General features: G+C 39.3%; 2 protein-coding genes across 2 annotated transcripts; both read right to left on the bottom strand.

Moving 5' to 3' along the window:
• Positions 1-6,702: 6,702 nt before the first annotated feature.
• Positions 6,703-11,344, bottom strand: LOC148999259 (chloroplast envelope quinone oxidoreductase homolog). The gene is made up of 4 exons (XM_089141329.1): positions 11,264-11,344; positions 9,144-9,288; positions 8,325-8,416; positions 6,703-7,624 (listed from the first exon to the last, which is right to left on the bottom strand). Exons 1-4 carry the CDS (start codon positions 11,327-11,329, stop codon positions 6,935-6,937), a joined length of 993 nt encoding a protein of 330 aa, XP_088997455.1. The 5' UTR covers positions 11,330-11,344; the 3' UTR covers positions 6,703-6,934.
• An 811-nt stretch (positions 11,345-12,155) lies between these two features.
• LOC148999258 (chloroplast envelope quinone oxidoreductase homolog) lies at positions 12,156-20,275 on the bottom strand. Its single transcript, XM_089141323.1, has 4 exons — positions 20,091-20,275; positions 15,869-16,010; positions 14,210-14,301; positions 12,156-13,074 (listed from the first exon to the last, which is right to left on the bottom strand). Exons 1-4 carry the CDS (start codon positions 20,154-20,156, stop codon positions 12,385-12,387), a joined length of 990 nt encoding a protein of 329 aa, XP_088997449.1. The 5' UTR covers positions 20,157-20,275; the 3' UTR covers positions 12,156-12,384.
• Positions 20,276-22,594: the final 2,319 nt, after the last annotated feature.

Genomic DNA, 22,594 nt, shown 5'->3' with positions numbered 1-22,594 from the left:
TTGATGATGATTAGTCCAGATCTCATCTATCCTTATCCTCTTCCCTTTCGCAATATGCATGCCTAACTGTAGGCCAAAAAGCATAGTATCCAATACTCCTCTAAATTCTCACTTTCCAAAATTGACTGATTGTAGATGTCCGTCTCTGGATATCCCAAAGCTCCAACCTGTTACTCTTAGCTGCTGGTAAGGAACCCCTACACATATCAAAATATTTTTGTTAAATTGTAAAGTATGCATACACAAATTATCTTCTAGATCAACTAAATGAGTGTTGTTATTTTGGTGTTCCTGAGTATTTAATGAATCCCTATCTTCATTAGTTTGTAGCTTCAACACCTTAATCCAATGAATCCAATGATTCGTGTTATGTAACACTACCATTGGATTAGGTAGTTTATGATTAAATACCCTCTCATTTCTTGCCTTCCATATGAAGTAACAGGTAATTATAAATACTGACATAACCCATGGCCATCACATTTTGTCTTTACTCAATTGTGAAAGCATATTGATGCATTGATTCAGGAGCGATGAATTTCGCCAGTTCAGTTCGGAAACCCAATGGTCCAGCCGCATGGATTCTTTTCCTAGTCACATGAGATGAATATATGCCATATGGTTTCGTTGGATTTTCTGCATATAGCACAATCCACCCTTATATTTGACCATTGAGCAAGCTTGGCCCAGACTGGTAATCCTGCGTTTAACACCCTCCAAAAGAATACTTTAAATTTGGGATGTATGGGGAGTTTCCACATTTGTCTCCACCACTTCACTGAAAGTTGGTCGTGGTTCCCTAACCTTTGTTTAACTATCTCCTTATAGGCCTGTTTAACAGTAAAATCTCCATTTGGAGAGATTAGCAAAGACCAAGAGTCTTCAGAGTTTGATAGAGGAGCAGAAAGGATTAAGGAGGATAAAGGATTTGAAAATATCTCCCTGTTTTGATTCCGATTTTGGAATGCTTCTGCCATATCCGCCACTGTTGCCTGTCTGGACCATCTACCAAAGTCCTGATTTGCTGCAATGCTTTGTGTTTGAGAATGAGCCCATGGATCGAACCAGAAGGAAGTACTTCGTCCATCCCCTATCTTTCTAACCACCATTACCCTTAGCTTAGGGATAACACTGGCGATGCTGTTACAAACCCACGACCCCCTTTTTTTTTGAGATCACTGGATCAAAGATGCTTCGGTCCTTGAAGTATTTGGCTTTGAAAGTCTTAGCCCATAAAGCTTCCGGGTTGTTGATTAATCGCCATCCCTGTTTGAGTAACATTGCCAAGTTATAATCCTCCATTTTCTTAAAGCCCATTCCTCCCATCTCTTTTGGTTGACAAAATTTCCCCCACGAGATGAGATTCATTTGCTTGTTTTTATTCGGATGTCCGTTCCGAAACCTCTGACAGATCGCATCTATTTTTTTGCACATTGTCTTGGGGAATCTTAAGCATTGCATTTGGTAGAGCGCCATTGATTGGATTGATGCTTACATTAACACTCCCCTTCTAGCAAATGATAGATTAGATGCCTTCCATATTGCCATTTTCTTAGACATCCGATTCACCATCGTCTGCAGGGTCTTAGATTTTGCCCTTCTCGGAATTAAATTCGATCCCAAGTATATTGTTTCTCGTTTTATTTCCTGGACCTTCAAGATTGAAAGTAACGTGTTTCTGTTACTCCTTGAAACATTCCGGTTGAAGAACACCCCACTTTTCTCGAAGTTGATTTCCTGACTAGTTAGGTCTGAAAAAAGTTCAAGGACCACTTTAAGAGCTAACACTTCTTCAGTATCCGCTTTGCAGAACAAAAAGGTGTCATCTGCAAAAAACAAGTGAGTAATTCTGGGGCCCCTCTCACAACCTTGATTCAACTTAGTAGCTTCAGAGATTTATATTCGTTGAGAAGCCGTGAGAGAATCTCCATTACAAATAAAAAGAGGTAGGGACTAAGGGGACATCCTTGCCTAAGTCCTCTAGCCCTAGAGAACCAGGAAAAAGGCAATCCTCTAATCTTGACCGAAAAGGTGGGTGAGGAAATTAACTCAGAGATGAGTTTACACCACATGTTGTCAAAGCCTAAGAACTGAAAAATCTTGGTTATTACAGTCCTATCAGTTCTGTCGTAGGCCTTGGACATATCCAGCTTGAGACCGTTGACTCCTTGCTTACTACGCGTATTACTCATGAAGTGAAAAATTTCATGGGCCACCATAATATTGTCAATGATTTGTTTGTTGGTCACAAATGCCCCTTGGCAAGGAGAAATAAGACTAGAAAGGAGGCCTCTCAACCTTCTTGCCAAGATTTTAGCTATGATCTTATAAGACATATTGCAGAGGCTAATGGGTCTGAAGTCCGACACAATGCAAGCGTTATCCTTTTTGGGAATAAAACATAACAATGTGTGGTTGACCCCGTGGGGAAGGATTCTAGAGGCAAAGAAATCTGAAACAAACTTCACAATGTCTTCATGAATGAAATCCCAAGATTTTTGATAGAAAAATCCATTGAAACCATCAAACCCTGGGGCCTTGTGGGATCCAAGTGAAAAAACTACCTCCTTAATTTCTAACAAATCCGGGATTGAGGAGAGCGGAAGGTTGCCAGAATTCATTCTAAGGAAGAGGCATTCGATAAAGTGTGGATCTAGGGTATCCGAAGATTGGTAGAGTTTTTCCTTACGGTATTTGAACGCCCCCTTTAATATAGACTGGGTTTGACCTTGACGTTCTCACCTCCAAGGTACAACGACTCCTAGATCTAAAGGCTAGCACTCCAACAGATACTACTTCCTAAGGAGATACAAAAGTAGTACACAGCACATGATGAAGAAAACAAAACAGAAATTTTCTAACTCTAGAATACGAATTTCTGTTTTTCACCAAAATCAGAGTGAGACTTTTGTTCAGAAATTCACCTCTATTTATAGGCTCGCATGGACACCTTCAGAGAGCTATATTTGTACGTAAGGTCACCTTCAGAGAGTTATGACTGTATGATCAGTCACCTCCCTATAGCAAAACCCAAAACCGGGTTTTTAGGATCCACGACCCACGTCCCCAAGTCCTAAGTCCCATCATAGACACTTAATATTATTTATATAATATTATAGTGCCCCATGGCCTGGTTAAACTAGGGTCTACAGACCATAACAGCAACCACGCCCGACTCGGTCCAGCTCGGTGCATGCGCGTGATCCACACTTAGCTCTCTACCGGCATACACCCCACTTAGGAGCTATATATGTATATATAAACCATATAATCATTAGCTCCATCCGATGTGGGACTAAACACATATGATAAATTAAATTACCTAATATATATGCCGAATTGCCAAAACCCTTTGATTGGAATCTATACATCCAGAAGAGTCCTATAGAGTAAGAATTAAGCAAGAGTCCTAAAACAAAACTAGGGAGATAGAGTTTTTAATGTTTTGAAACTTATCTAAATAGTATATTATATTACTATTTTATTTTAAAACAAAAATCCAACAAATGATGAAAAAACATACAAATTTATAGAGACCCTTGGCTCTTATCGTTACTTTTCAAGTGCATAAGTAATCCCCCCCCCCCCCAACAAAAAAAAAAAAAAAAGGCCTGGCATGCGTATTTGATTTGATACAATGAAAGGAGTTTAAATGGAATCTTCCATTGCTCCAATCACTCTTCACATGGGTGGGTGGGTGGAAGAAATTGAGGCTATCCTCCCCATTTCAATCCCTGAAATTGACACCCAAGAATCATGATTCTTGGATATGGTATAAAACCAAGAATGGACAATTCACTGTGAAATCTACATACTCTTCTAGTGTCTAGCAATGGTTGTTGCACAAGGTAATATTGCTTCATCTTCTTCTTCAAGTTTGTTTTGGAACCAAATTTGGCACATCCCATGCTTTAAAAAATCAATCATTTCTTATGGAGATCCTCTCATGAGGCTACTTATTTGCAAGAAGGGCAACCTTAGCTCCTCCAGGTTGGTTTGTAAAAGTGGTATTGAAAGTGTGAGTCATGCTTTATTCTTTTGTCCACATGCATGAGAATGTTGAAAACTCTCTCCTTTGTGTATTGAGACACTGGAGTTTTAGGGAGTTCATTTTCACGATTGGATGGCTTCCAAGAAAAATTTAAAGGATGTGATGATAAAGATAGGGTGGATCAATTATAGATTGCTTTTAGTTTGGTGCATACAAATTACTGGGAATGCGGCCTTATATCGGGGATTAGGGGCTTGTGTAAGATATACCATGACTAATTCCTTCCCCCCCCCCCTTTGTGTAGCAATTCAAAGTGTCTTGAATGAACTAGTCCAAACGAGAGGAAATCAATTGAGTCTTGCTTTCAACTTGAGGGAGGAGATAGATCTTTTTGTGGTTAAAGTGGACAGGTCGTGGGATAGTAAGACAAATAAGGGTGGAAGGGGCTGCATTGTGTGGGATTTGAGTGGGAACTCTGTTGTAGCTCAATACAATCCAAGCTATGGAACCTCCTCATCAGTTATGGAGCTTGAGGCTATGAGGGATGCTTTATTTCTTGGTTGGTCATTGAGGATCTCAAACATGCAAGTCAATTCTAATTACTTGTCTGCTGCTTTAGCATTATAGGTTTCCCTTCATCATTGGATTGGATGAGCCTTAGCTTAGCTCGTGAGATAGTTGGGTTATCTTTAGACTTCAATTATGTTTACTTTCACTATAGTCCTAGATGTCAGAATTTGTGGGCTGATTTTCTTTGAAAGGGTGCTTGTAGGCTTTTCCTTTCTAGGACTTGGTGGACTGTTCCACCTTTTTTTATGATTGATAACTTTGTGGGATTTTTTTTTACTTAATGAAAGTTTCTAGTTTTTTATCCAAAAAAAAAAAAAAACCATTTGAATAATTCTCATTGGGCTCATCCGTTATATCAAAATGACATGCTATGCCGCAATGGAAAATGACTTAATTGATTGGCAGCTCTTACAATGGAAAACTTCTTTGTTAAACGCTCTTTAATTTCTTCCATCGGGAAATGGATGCCATTTTCAAAATTCAAATCCTATCCTCATCTACAGAGGATTCTTGGATTTGGGATAAGACAAAACCTGGAAACTTCACTGTTTAGAATTGCCTATTATTAGCATCTCTTACACACTTGCAAGGCAATGTGGCATCTTCATCTAGTGCATCCCAACAATGGAAAAGGATTTGGAAAATCCCCACTTAGCCCAAAATAAAACACTTCATTTGGAGAGCAACTCATGAAGCTCTTCCATCAAGCAATTCTTTGTTTATTTGGCTAGGTGCAATCTCCCATTTATGTCTGGTCTGTGCTAATGATTATGAACTTTTTCACATGTATTACTTAGGTGCGCACATGCTAGAGATTCTCATCTCTTAGAATTGATGCGTCTGACTTGAGGGGTTCTTCTATTTTCAATTAGATGGAGTTTGTACATACTTGATTTAGAAACTCAAATAACTTGGAGGAAGTAGATGTCATTTGGAGTTCATTATGCTGGGCAATCTCAAAATCCCGGAATTTTGCTCTTTTTAATGGTTATTTTCCCTCTATTTAGCCACTTTAAAATCAAGTTCAAGCTTAATTTCTGAAATCCAAAGATGGTGTTGCAAGTTAGTTGACTCTACCTTGGATGAGGCTACTCTCGGATCTACTCACATTGAAGAGGAAGGTTGGTTCCAACTCTTCATAGATGGGTCTTGGGATCCCAACAACTAGATGGTTGGTCATAGCTCTATTATTTAGGACCCAACGGAAGATTTTGTGGGGGCATAGGCGAAAGTGGGAAGGGGAATATCAGCTTTAGTGATCGAGTTAGAAGCAATTCGAGATGGTTTTTTGTTGGCTAGTAACTCTCATACCTCTAGGCTGCACGTGTTGCAAGCTATCATTTTGGCCCTACAAGGGCAGGACTCTTCTTTAGATTGGGCAAGTCTTAGCTTGGTCTGGGAGATTAAACTGTTGAGTTCTTTGTTTATCTTTGTGATGTTTAGTTATATATCTTAGAACCTATGATGTGATCGCTAACTATATTGCTCTGGTGCTCATCTGTTTGGGCTTAATAAAGTCTGGTGGCATGCTCCACCTCTTGTTGTAACTAATAACTCTTTTCTTGTCTCCAGATTTGTCCAGAGGGTCTATTGAAGGCCTATGGGCCTAGAGGGGGGAAGAAGGGACGAGGGATAGAATGGAGAGACGAATGTCCCAACCCACCACTACTTTGGTCTTACTGCCTCTATATAAGAGGCTACCACCACTATGCTAGAAGCATCAATCTATGCCATGTAAATTACAGAAATAGGATGAAATAGATTTCATGAGGCCAATGCATGAGTGGGCAGATCTGAATATATATGGCAGTTCTCTATGTAACCTAGGGTTGTCAGGTGCAAGGGGTATTCTTCGAGATGAGAAGGAGAAAATTGATTCTATAGCTTTGGTGTTAATGGCTCAGTCGCATATGTTGCCATGGTATGTTCAACAAAGATGGAAAGATCTAAAGGCCTTCCTTGACATGATAACTTGAAAGATTTGGCATTGCTTTAGAGTATCAAACCTGATAGCTGATTTCTTAACAACATCAGTAGAGAATTGTGCAGGAAATGTCATATGATGCACTTAGGATGTGGATATCTAGCCAAGCAGATTTTTTTTGGTACAAGTAGTATCAAATCTTTGAGCCTGCTGATGGCATTGCCATAGGCAGAGAAAGAGGATTTGGAGTGTGGAGTACTGCGATGGTTCCATTTTCATGTTTTTCTTAATACAAATGATCTTTAGGGGGGAAACGGAAATCAAAATTTGAAACCAAACTGGAGAATATATATCTCGTATAATACACCCTACATACATTCAATATCAAGAAACTGGTGTCTTTCAACCAACAAACACACCATAACATAGACAAAAACCAAACATCTTACTTAAGGCTCCACAATGATCTTCCCTGTAGCATGGCCATCCATGCTCTTTGCCCAGGCATCTTCAGCTTTGCTCAGAGAATGTTTGGAGTCAACTACTGTTTTTATCTTCCCTTCTCTCACCAACTTAAGAAGAAATTCCAGGTTCTCACTCTTGCCATCAAATATCAAAGGCAAGATTTGCTTCTTGGAGAATTTTAGCTTCAGTATTGCATAGGTGAGCATAGCACTAGGACCAAAAGTGATATCTATTACCTTCCCTTTCTCGGTTAAATTAGGTTCAAAAGTAGACCAAGGGATGCCATTTGCACAGTGGATTACTATATCATACTTCCTACCGGAAGGGCTCTTCAAGGCTGCTCCATTTGGAGTTTTATAGTCGATTACCTCGTTTGCTCCTAAGCTCTTGACAAACTCAATGTTCCGAGCACCACAAGAAGCAGTAACGTGTATGTTGCCAAGTTTTGCTAGCTGAACAGCATAGTGACCAACACCACCTGAAGCAGCAGTGATTAGAACATTTGTTGGCTTTTCACTTCTGTCGAGCTTGATCCCTGCAATTTGGGTTAGGGCTTGGAGTGCAGTGCGGCCAGCTACTGGTAAGCCTGCTGCTTCAGTTGCTGATACTTCAGCAGGTCTAATCACTGTCAAACTCTCACTGGCCACAGCATACTCAGCAAGTGCACCTCCTCTCTACATTCATACATAAGAAGAGACCGCAAATTAGACTATTATAACAAAGATGAAAGGAACCAACCAAAAAGGAAGCAAAGAGAACAGATCAAATTTTGAAGCCAACTAGCCTTTCCTCCTCTAGACAAGTCATGAGGTAGGGTGGTATTGAATTATCCGTCCCAGAAGGTTAGGCTGCCAAGATGGGGAAGCCCAACTGTTTTGACCACCCAAGTTTCTAGACGGATCCGGATCATGTCCTTATACAATGACATCTGCGACTCTCTGGGGATTAGTCACATGGATTCCACTGTACGTCACGTTTAATTCATTGTTCTTGTACAAGGGCATGATCCACTCTTTCCACACAGAGTTTCTTTACTGATTTCAGGTGAAACTCATAGTCGTAATCGCGACTTCGAGTCCCAGTGAGACCTAGGCGAGAGTATGTTACCAAGTCAAGCACCATTGAAACTAGCTCTATTGCTTGCTGCTAATTCCAGCTCTATTAATGTTTCGTATTCTTGTTCATCATTTTTCCTCGCTCACCCTTCCAATGCCTAGTTTTCCATTTGTGATTAAGATGGGTGGTTTGCCTTGGACGTGTCTGATACCTCGGCATCACCTAGGGAACATCTTGACAACTATGCATGCGATCATTCCAAATTAAAGAATCAGTTTATAATTCGAAAAGGAAGGGAAAATTTCAGAGATTACTCACAGCCATTGGAAGATAAGCTACAACTTGGTCGCCAGCTTTGAATTTCCTGACACCAGAACCCACTTCTACCACTTCTCCTGCCATGTCTAAACCTGTCTCACCAAGGGTGAATATCAGGATACAGTTCTGATGCTTTTCAGTTTTCAATTTGGATTTCAGAATGCTAATGACAAAAAGTTTTTTTTTTGGGTAGAACTAATGACAAAAAGTTAGGACAGAAGATATAATGTAAATGATGTATCAGATGGATGTGCTTACTCAACATAGGCAACTCTTTAGAAATGATGAGTTACATATGCTCAGAAAGTATTCCTCTAAGCTTACAAACATCAATAATGTACTCCAGAATTTATGGAAAATCAGTGAGAACCAGATTCTAAGATCTAATATGAACAGGTAGAGTGTAATAGGCCTCAATTATGTTTCATATCAAAATTACAATTTTTAGGTATGGGTTAAGGTTTAAGGCGTTGGTTTAGGCGAAAATAAGGTTCAAACAGTACTTCAAAAACAAATACAAACAGCTAATTATTAATTTACGTAGTCAGTATTTGCAAGAGTCCCCATACATGTTTAAATCTGGATCAGCTACCCATATGGGTATATATGGGGACAGATCTCCACTTTGCGTGAATGTATGGGATCCATACCCCATTTAGTTGATATAAGGCTTGTTGTTATTGTTGTAGCAAACCTCCTGGAGCGGTTTGTGGACTGTAGAATGGCGATAAATGAAGCTCCTCTCTGGGAGGATGACGACAACTTAGTCCATATAGAAACTCTTCAAGAAGAGTTGAGAAACAAAAACATATGGATTACCTGGTGTGTGAGGAAGTTTGCTTGGTATACGTATTGGTCGTAGTTTCCCTTGCTGAATCTTCCAATCGACCGGATTCAGACTTACTGCTTCCACTTTCACCAGAACTTCATCTTTCTTCGGAGTAGGAACTGGAATTTCCACATGCTACAGAAGCAGAAAACAAGGTTAGCTAGAGAGCTTAAGCAAGAACCAAATATGAGAAAAGTTTCACAACCACACAGCTAAAACTAGCAAGTTATTAGGTGGTAAAAATCATGATTTGTGAAATCTAAATAATAACTATTCCATGAGACAAGAAAAGAAAACCACAACATACAAGATCAGGAAAACTCTATAGACAAACATGGAATGTAATAATCTATCTGAACCAGTTTGATCGGATTTTGCTTGGGGGCAGTGCCTACGTGGCACTGCTCCCAGCAGTTGACGCTCAAGATTGAAAGTTAAGTGCTAGATTAAATACCAACCATAGATTTGAGGCACATGTAGAAAAAAAATATTAAGTGGGAACAATGCCGGTTTTTTAGCTTCTAACTCGAACCACATTCGGTTCATTTGAAACTATGCGAACCAAGCGACTCTTAAATCTTCTTTTCATACCCCTCTTCTTTGGAATCCTCCACCGCCGATTGTTTCCGGCTGTTTTTTTCTTTTCCTTTTTTACCTCTTGTTAGTTTGGATTTAGAAACCTGTAGTTATCAACAAAAACCTCATTCTTCTCCTTCTGCACTCTCTCAGGTTCAACTTTAACTTCAACTTTAACACCTCCATGTCTCAAGCTTTACGGTCATCATCTTCAACTTCTCCGGCGACAATGTCAGCACTAATCATCGAACACAACGTCCTCTTCAAGATCAAAGATGAAATAGAGCCATCGGAGATCAAGTCCATGGTGAATCGTATGGATCTTGAAGGAAAATGCATTATATAAAAAGAAATGTATGAATCTGGGATTGTGATGTATGAATCCTTCGACTGTGTTCTTAAGGCTCGCCTGATGCTTGATGAGGGTGCTGGAACGCGATGATTGATGGGTACTTCAAAATTGGGGATATAGAGACCGCGAAGAGCTTGTTTGATAAAATGCCAGATAGAAACATTGGAACCCTACGAAGACGAAACCTTCGAATCAGTTGCTCAAAAACGAGAGACTCGAAGCCGTAACAAATCCAAAACCAACGAGATGTTAATATATAATATAGATATATATCTTCTGAGATCCGTCTTCAAAACATCTTCAAAAAGCATGTATGGGGGTATGTGCGAGAGTTGTAATCGGATTCTTCTATCTGCTCCTCTTTTTCTTCTTTTTCTTGGCATCGATTCTGGAGGGACTGAGATTCTTCCCTGGCATTTACTCATGGAACGCAATGATCACCGCTCCTCTTTTTCTTCTTTTTCTTGTTTCGATTTGATCATGGAGGGACTGGGAGTCTTCCCTGGCGTTTACTCATGGAACGCCATGATCACCGCTCCTCTTTTTCTTCTTTTTCTTGTTTCGATTCGATCATGGAGGGACTGGGATTCTTCCCTGGCGTTTACTCATGGAACGCCATGATCACCGGCTATGCGAGATGTGGGTTGATGGATACCGCAAAACAATTGTTCGACGGAATGCCTCAAAAAAACGAGATCTCTTGAGTGCAATCAAACGGTTGTGGTTTGAAATTTTTCCGGCGACTCTGTTTTTTTAGAAGCCAACACTGAGGTGAAGAACTTGTCAGAGATTTCAAGCCAAAGAAGAGGGGTATGAAAAGAAGATTTCTGAGTAGCTTGTTCGCATGGTTTCAAATGAACCGAATGTGGTTCGAGTTAGAGGCTAAAAAACCGGCATTGTTCCCACTTAATATTTTTTTTTCTTGCATGTGCCTTAAATCTATGGTTGATACTTAATCTAGCACTAACTTTCAATCTTGAGCGTCAGCTGCTGGGAGCAGTGCCACATAGACACTGCTCCCAAGCAAAATCCAGTTTGATCTGGCTACACCTTCTCACAGCAATAACGATGGATTAGTCAAGGCAGTATCTTCAGAAGAATGAACAAACACGAATCCAGGGATTAAAATGGCAAAACGAAACTAAGAAATAGAATGAAGCCTGAAACAGAAACTAAAATCACCTTCAAACCGGCAGCTCCACCACCATAACTATCGAACTGCACAGCGCGCATGACCTTGGCTGCCATAGTTTCCCTGAAAGGCAGAAACAGAAACTCAAAAATGAATTCACCCGCCAGGAGTTTAGACTTAAAAACTGCATGAACTGCAATTTCCGTCACTCATCTGGAATCAACCTGGGAGACCTACGTGTTCTACTGGATACCATAATTTAAATTCTGACCGTTAGACATAAAATCGTCTACGTCTTTGAAACTCCTTGATTGGTCAATGATGTACTCCTAGAGATCATGGGATGGTAATTGGTTCTTCTGTATTCACGGGTTTGGATTTCTGGTTCACATCACCAACTGTAGTTCTCAAAGATCTTGATGCGCGTAGCCAAAAGCGATCTTTTAGTGGGTCAAAAAGGGGAAAATCACGGGCTTATGACGGCAGGCACGGAAGGAAAAAGAAACGTTCAGGGCAAAATGAGTAAACCTGAAACCAGGAGACTTGCTCAGGTTTTAAAGAGAGTTAACAACAGATGCTGCAACAAAGGTTTGCTCTGAGTCATTTGGGTTCTATCGAAATATTCTTCTTTACTTTGTAGTCTCATTTTTATAAGCTGAAGGAGAATTTGTAATCCTTGTGATGATAGTATACTACGTGCACAGTTTAGTATTGCCTTCTCTTTTTCTCAGCAATAAAATCTCTTCTGACCAACAAGGCTTTTAATTGCTTTATCAATACAAAACTCAAGTGATGAGATTTCAAGGTTTTAAATCGTTCAAATATCATCTCATGCATTGCCATGCATCTGCTGATGCACATCCATAGCATTTCACCCACGACAGAACATTTAAGATCTCTGTTTTCCAACTAGGTAGCTCTACTTGGGCCATGATAGTGCAGTTCTTTAAAGATTTATACTATACATTAACAAAATATTACAAAATATAAATCAACCATGTCTGACACAACCAAACTCGGAAAACCCATATGCACATGCTGTTTCTACAATAGGATGTGAAGAGTATTTTCGTGCAAACCTAACTCTGTTACACGCAACATCTACACAAGTAACTCTCAACTCACAGAAACAGTGACATACCATAAGTTACAAAGCCAAACATCATTCCTCCTAAGGCTCAACAATGACCTTCCCTGTTGCATGGCCATCCATGATCTTTGCCCAGGCATCTTCAGCCTTGCTCAGAGGGTGTTTTGAGTCCACTACTGTCTTCAGCTTCCCTTCTTTCACCAACCCAACAAGAAATTCAAGGTTTTCACACTTAGCATTCATCATCAAAGGCAACAGCTGCTTCTTGGAGAAGGTTAGCTTCTTCACTGCAAAGGTAAACAGGGCAGTAGGACCAGGAGTAATATCTACTACCTTTCCTTGTTCACTTAAATTAGGCTCAAAAGTAGACCAAGCAACGCCTGTTGCACAATGGATTACTGCATCATACTTCTTACCAGAGGGGCTTTTTAGAGCTACCCCTTCTGGGGTTTTATAGTCTATAACCTCATCTGCTCCTAAGCTCTTGACAAATTCAATGTTCCGAGCCCCACAAGTTGCAGTAACATGCGCGTTCCCAAGTTTTGCCAGCTGAACAGCATAGTGACCAACACCACCTGATGCTGCAGTGATTAGAACGTTTGTTGGCTTCTCACTCTTGTTGAGCTTGATCCCAGCAGACTGGGTGAGGGCCTGCAGTGCAGTGAGGCCAGCTACGGGTAAACCTGCTCCTTCAGCTGCTGACACCTCAGGAGGCCTATTCACAGTCAAACTGTTCTTGGCCACAGCAAACTCAGCAAACCCACCTCCCGTCTGCCAATAGAAAGATTCATAAGAATCATCAAATATACAAGAAATCATGAAGGAGCTTTACTCTCCATCCATGTGGAACATGTCCTCTCAATTATATTCCATCCTCATGATGGAAATACAACAGGGGGTCATGTAACAAAGTGAAGTATACAAGTAGAATAGCTGCCAAGTGGATCAATTTTCCATCTTTCTCCGAAAAGGGACCTTTTTCCTTATTCATGAGGGATGAATTATTAAGGTACCATCATTACATTACATGAGAACATCATTAGGTAACTGTACAGGTTCAGGACCACCTCCACCCAACACCAACACCCCCCTCCCCCACCCCCACCCCCACAACAACAACAACAACCGGAAAAAAAAAAAAAAAAAAAAAAAAAAAAAAAAAGGAGAAAAAGAAAAAGAAAAAGAAAAAGAAAGAAAGAAAGAATTATCGTGGAAGGACTAAAACAAGGATGAAACACATAATAAACTAAGAAACAAAAGAGAGCCAGGTCAAATTATGAGGTCAACTACCCTTTTCCTCCAGATAAAACATATGGTAGGGTAGTATTGATTTATCCACCTCAAAAAGCTTAGGCTGTCAGGTGTAGAGGCCCAACTGGTAGCCGCTCAAGTTGCTAGACATAGTTTCCCGAACAGGTAGTCCATGACTCAAGACCACCCATTTAGTGACCTTTCAAATGTAAATAATGCTAAAAGTACTATTATTTTTTCCTCTTTCCAATTTGAAGTTAAATTTGTAATTCAATGGTGCCATGGTAATCCATGGCTGCTGCCAGGCAACTGGATACCCAAGGGACACCTAGCCAAGGCCAAGTCATGAATGCTAGCACCATATTCCTGAAACCCATGCCTTGTGCTGATTCCAGCTCTAAATAGGTTTTGTATTTTTGTTCTTCATTTTCTCCTTCAGGTTTTCTTCTTCCCACTCTCCACCCTTTCCATGCCTTCTTTCTATTGTGGACAATCTGATTTGGGTATCCCATATGCCTGAGATGACGCCTTGGATGTGTCTGGCCACTTGTTGCGGTGGCACGAAGACATCACCTGGTCAACATCTTGACAGCTACACATTGATCCTTCCAAAATGAAGAGTTAGATTGTACATAAAATGACAGTGATTACTCACAGAGTGACTAAGCAGAGCTACAACTTTGTCACCAGCTTTGAAATTCATGACACCAGGACCAACTTGTACCACCTCTCCTGCTATGTCAGTAGCTGTTTCATCAAGAGTGAATATCAGGACAAAGTTTCTGGTGCTTTTCATTTTTGAATTTCAGAATAAAAGCCAGGATAAAGGATAAAATGTCGTACAAGGAACCAAATAGATACTTTTCAACTCAAGCAACTGCTTTGAAATTATGAATTACTTTTAAGCTCAAAAGTTTTCCCTTAAGCTGACAAACATCATCCAATTTCATATTACTTTCTCATTTGCCAGTGAAATGGCATTTCTTGGCCTACACAACTCTAATTTGATACAATCATAGAGTAACATACCCTGTCTCAAAGCTTTTCTAAGTTTGCGTAGTCTAATCTTTCATAGGGGTTAACAACCAACCCCAATTCCACACATAAGGAAAATCTTTAGCTAGCAATATTAATGTTATTTATTTTCATATATGATTAGCTTATTATATATTTGGAGTAGTGGGAACACATAATGACCCTGGAGACAGAGGTTAGATCCTCCGAATCAACAGTACCGATAGTGTCAGATGCTCATCCAATAGTGTATTCATGTTGTGGCTGAAATTCTAATAACATCCACTTTATCCAAATGAATATTAACCCATCATATGTTTTACTTAGCATGTCCACTTGAACAGTTAAAACCTCCCTGTCCATGAACAGAGGAAGTTGTTGAATGTATTAAATGACATAAAGCATAGCCTCAAAAGATTTCCTTTTCTTCTTCTTTTATTATTATTATCATTTATTTATTTATTTTGGGGGGGGGGGGGGGGGGCGCTGCCACCAAACTCTAGAAAAACTGAATTGTTTAGACCGACGAGCTAGGTAATCTGCATAAAGATTGTTTTGATCTATGCATAGTTAAACTGAACAAACTGAAAATTACAAGCTAACTTGAGAATCTCCCTAAGCTGTCACTTGGCAAATCAAGAGATTGCACCTGCCCATGAAGAGCCCTAACAGCCACCTGACAATCTGTGAAGATTGACATATAGAGAGCTGGAGTGAGCATGCTATATGAAGAGCATCTCTGACTGCCTCTAATTCCATACATTGAGCCTTAAAAGAGTTAATGTGTCTATTCCTTGGCTAACAAATGACCAGACAACCAGGGTTGGTTTTATCTTCCACATCTTAGGTCTAGCTGGCATTTGCATGTCATCGTGAAGTAGACATTTCTAAGCCACTAAATAAAAGCAATTAGTCCAGCATGACTAAAGTATAACTAGCATAAATTAAGAGAAACCACTAAGCGTTTCACCAGTAAATTCATTCAACTGATGTACCTGGGTTTGCATTGGTGCATTGGAAACCAAGTATCAAAAATTAAGAATCGGATTGGACAGTTTCAAAATAGTCAGACACGTAGCATCTGTAATGGTTGGGAAGCAAGATCGGTGCACAATTGAAGTAAATCATGCAGATCCCATTCTGCATGAGAAATCTAACTCTAGTGCTCATAACAAAACATACAGTTTACTACAAATGGGAAATATTTGACAGTCATTGCCATTCCAACCCTCATGAAAACCAGTAGCAGAATATAAATAATCTAAAACAAATGCATAACAGAAAAGTCCTCTGCATTTACCTGGAATGTAAGGGAATTTGCCTGGCATGATTGGTCGTATCATGCCCTTTTGAATCTTCCAATCAACCGGATTTAGACTTCTTGCTTCCACCTTCACCAAAACTTCGTCTTTCTTTGGGGCGGGAACTGGAACTTCCACATGCTACGAAAGGAGGAAACAAAAGTTAGAAAGCCTAAGCAAGAACCACCAAAATTGAGAAAAATCCATCAAACCTCTGCAAAAACAAGTCAGATAGTCCAGGGCCCCACCATATGTTTATACCGATTGATGTTGCAGTGAAAACATGAATACTTTATGGTTAAGGTTCTCTTGATGATGCATATATCTGCCACCTACCAGCTCTGATGACGTTCAAATTTTTTCTACGTGAGTTCTCAACATCTCTTTTTAATTTCAGCCAGTCTAATTTCCCCAACATAAGCTTATATTCTTTGAAATTTGGTTGAAGATCCTGCTTTAGGAAGTTCAGGGGAACTTGAATTAACTCTTCAAATAGGAAAAAGGGCGACCTAGTGCTGAAGGCTTCCACACAAGCAAAGTCTGAGCATGCATTTTTTCAGTGCAGCCTTACCCAACAATTTTTGCTGAGAGGCTGTTTCGATTCCTGGATACAGGCTACCACTGTGATCAGCTGACCATTGCACCAAGGCTTGCCCCTCAATTAACTCTTTAAATACAAATGACAGAATTCATAAAATGGTGGGCCATTTAATGGAGGATTTTGAAACTTGAAATGTCCCTAATTGAAAGAGCAGTACTCTCCATATAAAGGTCATTTTGACCAGCAAAATGGCTCCAAAGAGGCAAACCATCAAGATAAGCATATGATGTAGATGCAAGGTATAAGCAGACGTACCAGAGGAGGAGGGAGACCAGCTCAGATTTCAGATCCTAGCAGACTGACAGAATCTGAAAACCTGCAGTTGCAGTTTATGTACCGTTTCATATACCAGATCCCTGGGGATGAAAGCAAGCCTACCTGGCTACCTCCCTTCCCGGAACAGTAAATTGGGCCAAGAACCAAGCCCATTGGCGAACCAAGTGGGCCAGCCAAACCCTACAAGGGGTGGTCTGGTCATTTTCCCACTTCTTTTGGTTATTATTTTTATCTACATTTTCTTTATATTTTCTTGAGTCCATATCCAATTTTATATATTTAATTGAATTAGTCTTGAGTTATTGAATAAAATCGAAGAATTGAAGGAAGAGTAAGTCGTGGGTTCCTAGGAGGAATCCCACGGCTGAGTGTGATGCAATTCTACAATTCATTTCAAGTTTTTCCTTCTTCAAGCTTCCGCAGCACCTAGTCAAAGAAACTACAGCAGCTCAAGTCTCGTTCCAAGTTAAGTACCAGCCCCCTCCCCTTTCCGTAGCTCATGCAAGAGTTCCCCCTCCCTTCCCCTTCAACTGCAAGACTTTCCCACCCTCTCTAACTTTAATTCTGGAATTACAGCAGCCCTCCCCCAATCACAGACTCTCCCCAACCCCTCCCCTAACCTGCAGCAGTCCTAGAACCCCTCCCCTATCAGCGTTGGACCTTCCCCAGCCCTTCCCCTCCTCCCGCCAGTTTTCTTTCTCCCTTTTCTTGATCTTGCGGCAGTATTAGAAAAGAAAGAAATCAGAAAAGACAGCAAGAAGAAAATAAAAGAAAGAGTAAGAAAGAAAGATTCTATATTCTCGCAAGAGCTTGAAGAACCTCTTCAAGATCAATCAAGAACCTCAGCCGAAGCCCATACCTTCATCCAATTGTCCCTATAAGCAACCGCTAGGTCCCCCATTTTCCCTTTAGGTCCCATATCGATTACCCTAATCATCTCATTTGGGTTTGTTAAAACCCTAAACATTCCCTTCCCATTGCCACAACATCCTAGTTCTATTTCCCTTCCCCCACAACCTACCTAGGGTATCCCTGTGTATCCCACAGCCATTAATTGGCACCAAATCTATTACCAACTAGGTTTATTAAAATCCTAACTTACCCTAGCCCCTTTCCATAATCAAATTACAATTTTTTCCCAAGCCATCCCAAGTGGTTAATTTTTAGCTTTCCCTTTTCTTCTCCAAAAGCCATCCCATTTGATCCTCAACTACAATTGTTGGTCATCAATTGCTGGTTCACAAGGAGAGGATCTTGGAGTAACCCTGATTTTAGGGCTAATTAACCAAATAAAGAAACCCTAAATTTTGGGTTACATCACCTGGTCACATCAGGAATGTTAACCTCCAGTGCATAAGACACCCACACTCAGCACCCTGGTCTGCGGAAGATCAAATGTACACATCTTTAACCCTGTTTCAAGGACTTGAATCCGTGACCAGTCATCCCAGCGTTTAACAAGTGAGCACTTGATCAGTGGGCCAAGCACGACCCATCGATCATGAGCTATAAGAAGTTCAGATTTTCTAAAGAAAGCTTTATCTGTATTCAAAAATGTACCTAGTAGATCCTGGGTGAGGCTTAGGTGGATACCTAGCCTTCTAACCTTTTATCTTTCTATACATTCTACTATGTATCCTTCTATCAGAGATAAAGGTCAGATCTGGACATGCATTTACCTTTGGTTATTCTTTATTCATTTATTTATTTTTGGTAAGACTTTGGTTATTCTGTTCAGTGCTGATTAATGATTTTGTTAATGTTTACTCTTTCTGCTGTGTTCCATCACTAGCACTCAGATAGCTTCATTAATCCTAAGTCTATATCCTTTTGCATTTCCGTTCTAGACTTCTGGATCATACTACAACCTGAATCTGATCAACAGTATTTCTCACAGCATCAGGACAACTCTGTAAATCACCATACTGTTACCAGAATCTGAAAAAATGACCTTGCTTCTAGGTCAGCTGATCTTGAATGGACTTTTAAGTGACTCTTCTATCACTATCTAAATAATGTATATCATACATAATATTGGAGGTTCAGTGCTTAATGAACTTCAAGATGTAAGCTGTACGATTTATCCCTAAATTCCTCACCATGAAATCAACCATGCATCAGAGGAACTTCAAGAATGTTTTCAGACTTGATCTCAAAGTTTCCAGTTCATTAGAGAAGATTGATTTGATGGAGCTTACATATTGAACACATAAGGATGAAGGTAAGTGAGGGAAGGAAGATCACTCATTCTGGAACTGCCTATGGTTGTTGAAGTTTCTTTGGCCAATCTGAACCGGTGGTTAAATACAATTTTACCAAGCAAAATACAGCAGTAAAATATGCAGCAGTTGTCTGGAGAAGAAGAAAGTTGTGTAAAGTTTCATGTTACTTGGTTAATTACTGTGATTTCATATGTGTGCAAGTTTATGCATGAAGGGACAATATGTGTGCAAGTTTATGCATGAAGGGACAACGGAATGGATGGCCATAGAATCACCCTCATTAAAGCAATTCCCTAAGGAGGCTTTCCCAATGAAAATGCTCTTTAATGAACCTTTAGGGTTAGGTGAAGCATGACAAAGACATAATAAATTAAAGAGTTTGCAGGGTGAGAAAGTTGAATTGTCTTCTTCCTCTTCTAATTTCTTTTTTTCTCTATCTTTTCTTCCAGCATGTGGCTTTGGATACACATGAGGAATCTGGTACAATCAACGTAAACCAAAAAGAATCTTTTTCTCTAAAGCTTAATATTTATCAATGCTGGTTGGATAGCAATAACCTTAACCACCGTTGGTTGGTTTTCTTTTAATTGATTTATTCTCCTTTAAATTAAAAATTTTGAAAATTTCAGGTCAATAACATAGCCTTGACTACTATTGGTCTGTGTTCTCTTCATGGATTTGTTTTAAATGAGAAGATTTCTAGTCAAAAGCGCACTTCGGGAGTATCTTTTCAGACACACACTGTGCTTTTTCCACATAACCTAGGTGTCTACTGATTTCTTGGTAATTTTTCCAAAATAGAGCAATTCTATGATCTTCTGCAAAATAAAACTCTTAAACCAAAACATGGATGAACACTACGAAGAACAGAAGGATCTGTTTCAGAATTACGAAAACAAATTCATTATGCTGAACCATTAAAAAGGGTCATATATCGCATCTTCTCGATGAAACTAAAGATGGCGTCGTCCTGATATAAACCAATTGAAGTCTCTTTTTACGAAAATTGGACAAGCATAAATAAATTGAACAAAAATGAACACAGGGAATTTACAGGGCAAATTAAATGGAAATAATTGGAAAAAAAAAAAAGAAAAGAAAAGAAAGGAAAATGAAAATCACCTTCAATCCAGCAGCTCCCCCACCATAGCGATCGTACTGAAGAGCACGCATGAGATTGGCAGCCATGGTTTTCCCAGAAACAGCAGAAACGCAAACTCAAAAGCAGACTAAATAGATTCAACCACCAAGCGAAAAGATCTGAAAAACCCACAACTGAACACCTATAAGGATTCTGGCAGAAGGCATGGACTTTATAAGCACATGAACTGTCACTACTACTTTACCAAAAAAAAAAACTGTCACTACTTCCACCTGTTCGGAATCGTGGCTGCCTATTTCGCCCATGGTATCGCAGCGAATTGCTTCTGTGCTGCGCATTTGTGCAGTCAACCGGTGAGGATTATTTCGATCTCGACCACTTGTTTTGTATTTTTTTTGGCTGGCAAATTGATGTTAATGGGTTGGGGGATTTACTAATATATGTGCCGCTGAATAGGTGTGAACCCGAGACCTCCTCATGGGAGTTTGGGTTATTAACCGCTCAACTATCCTACCATTGGCAGTTTCGCATGCTTTTTTTTCTTATCTTTTGATCCATATTATTATCTTGTAATAATATGTGAAATGAGTGGTCAAGATCGAAATCTCAACCACAAGTTTTGATCTCCACCCTATTCTTCCCTATGCTTGCACACCACTGAAGCATGACTCGGTTTCAAAACACTTTTTTTTTTTTAAGTAAGAATTGCTACTCTCACTGGATAAATCTTTGAATGAGTGGCAATGAGTAATATTAACTAGTTATGTAAAAAAATATTATAATTCAAGGGTGCTCATTGAACTTTTCCAATCCTTAGATTAAAATATTTTATATGATTTCTTGCGGACTTCATTTTATTTCCACTATTAAAAATGTACCAGTATCAAAATAATAATAATTATATATGATTTAATTCTATCTCTCATTTAAAACGAGATATAACATTGAATTTGGTATTAGAAAACATCTATTTTCTGTGGTGTGGGTATCTCCTGTGTAATTCTTGAATGTGACATATGTCATTTTCAAGATCCAACAGCCATGGTCTGCATACATTCATGGTTGAGATTGAATAGAATCAACGTGGTGTGCATCCAACGATGGGCACTACAAGCACCACCATGTTAAGCACACTACTGAAGTAAGATCCTATCAAGAAAGGATCTGATTCTTTTATCTACTTTTCTTTTCTCAAAATCAAAATTATAGTTGATGAGTTAGCCTCGGCCAGTGTCAGATGAAGATCTAGTTTTGTTTACCATGGGGGTCTTAGGTGCTAAGACTTTCTTCATTTGTAACCTGTATGACCACTCAAGTCTCCTCTATTTCTTTGCGATCGAGAGATGTTCATGTCTCCTTTTAAGTGAAAGGATTTGGTTATCTTCTATCTTGCTTCATAATTCTAATGTGAGTGCATAGGTAGCTTTGGTGCCCTCTAGCGTTTGCTCTTCTTGAAACATTGTGCTGTTGATCACTTGCATAGAACCTCAATTTTTAATGATCGATAGTTTGGTTGGTTTTGTTCTTGTTCTAATGACCGGAAACCTAGTGGGTCGGTTGGTTCTCTTTATACTTGGTTTTCTAAGCATAATTGTTCGCTTTGCCAAATTTGTAATCGTTATAGCCACTCTTCAAAATCCTTTCATTCTCAATATAAAAATGCTAACTTTGTTAAGATAATTGGACTCCTACAAAGTATTATATTATAAATACTAAATTCTATTGGTAATTGGACTCTCCTACAAAGGCCCATTACATCGTTAGATAGTAACTAATCTGATGGCTCATATTAGAACATAAGTTGAATATGACCCAAATACCTCAACAATAAATTGGGTATAACTTGAGTACCTCAACTTAAATTGGGTATGAGTCAAATACCTCAACAAACTTTGCATGTTCTAAGGCTCCAAGTGCTTTGGTTTCTCCGCGGATGGGGTTTCTAGCCTTTGAAATCTTCTGGTACCTAGCAGGCCTATTATCTTTTTTTTTTTTTTTTGGTAAAGCAGGCCTAGAATCTTGACATGCGTGATAAACTTACTAGATCTTAAACTCAATAATATGATGTAGGCCCAAATTGAAAATATTATAATAAAGTTGATAGTTTACAACAATTATCTTTGAGAAAATTACACGGCACCTACTATGTTAAAGTAAACTATAAATTGCTCATTGACTTTTTTCTCCGAAATTACATGATACCCATATGCATAATTATAAATTGCTCATTGACTATTATCTCCGAAATTACATGATACCCATATGCATAATTATAAATTACACACAGCTAAATTTATTGTTAAAATGAGTTATAAAATTATCTAAATATTTTTATTTTTATGTAAGTCATTTAAAATTTGTATTTCAAATTATCAAAATGCCCTCTAGACAGATAAATTACAAAAATATCCCAATCTCTCTCTCTGCATCCTCTCTTCTAGGATGGAACCTATCTTCTCCAACCTGTATGTGATTTGGTTTAATTTGGGATGAAAGATAGAGATCGTATGGAATGGATGGAGGT

This window comes from Hakea prostrata, unplaced genomic scaffold (genome assembly GCF_041222555.1).
Source record: "Hakea prostrata isolate BN-2017 unplaced genomic scaffold, UWA_Hpros_2 contig_19, whole genome shotgun sequence".
In the NCBI taxonomy this organism is placed as follows: domain Eukaryota; kingdom Viridiplantae; phylum Streptophyta; class Magnoliopsida; order Proteales; family Proteaceae; genus Hakea; species Hakea prostrata.
This window is presented reverse-complemented; position numbering and strand designations above follow the sequence as displayed.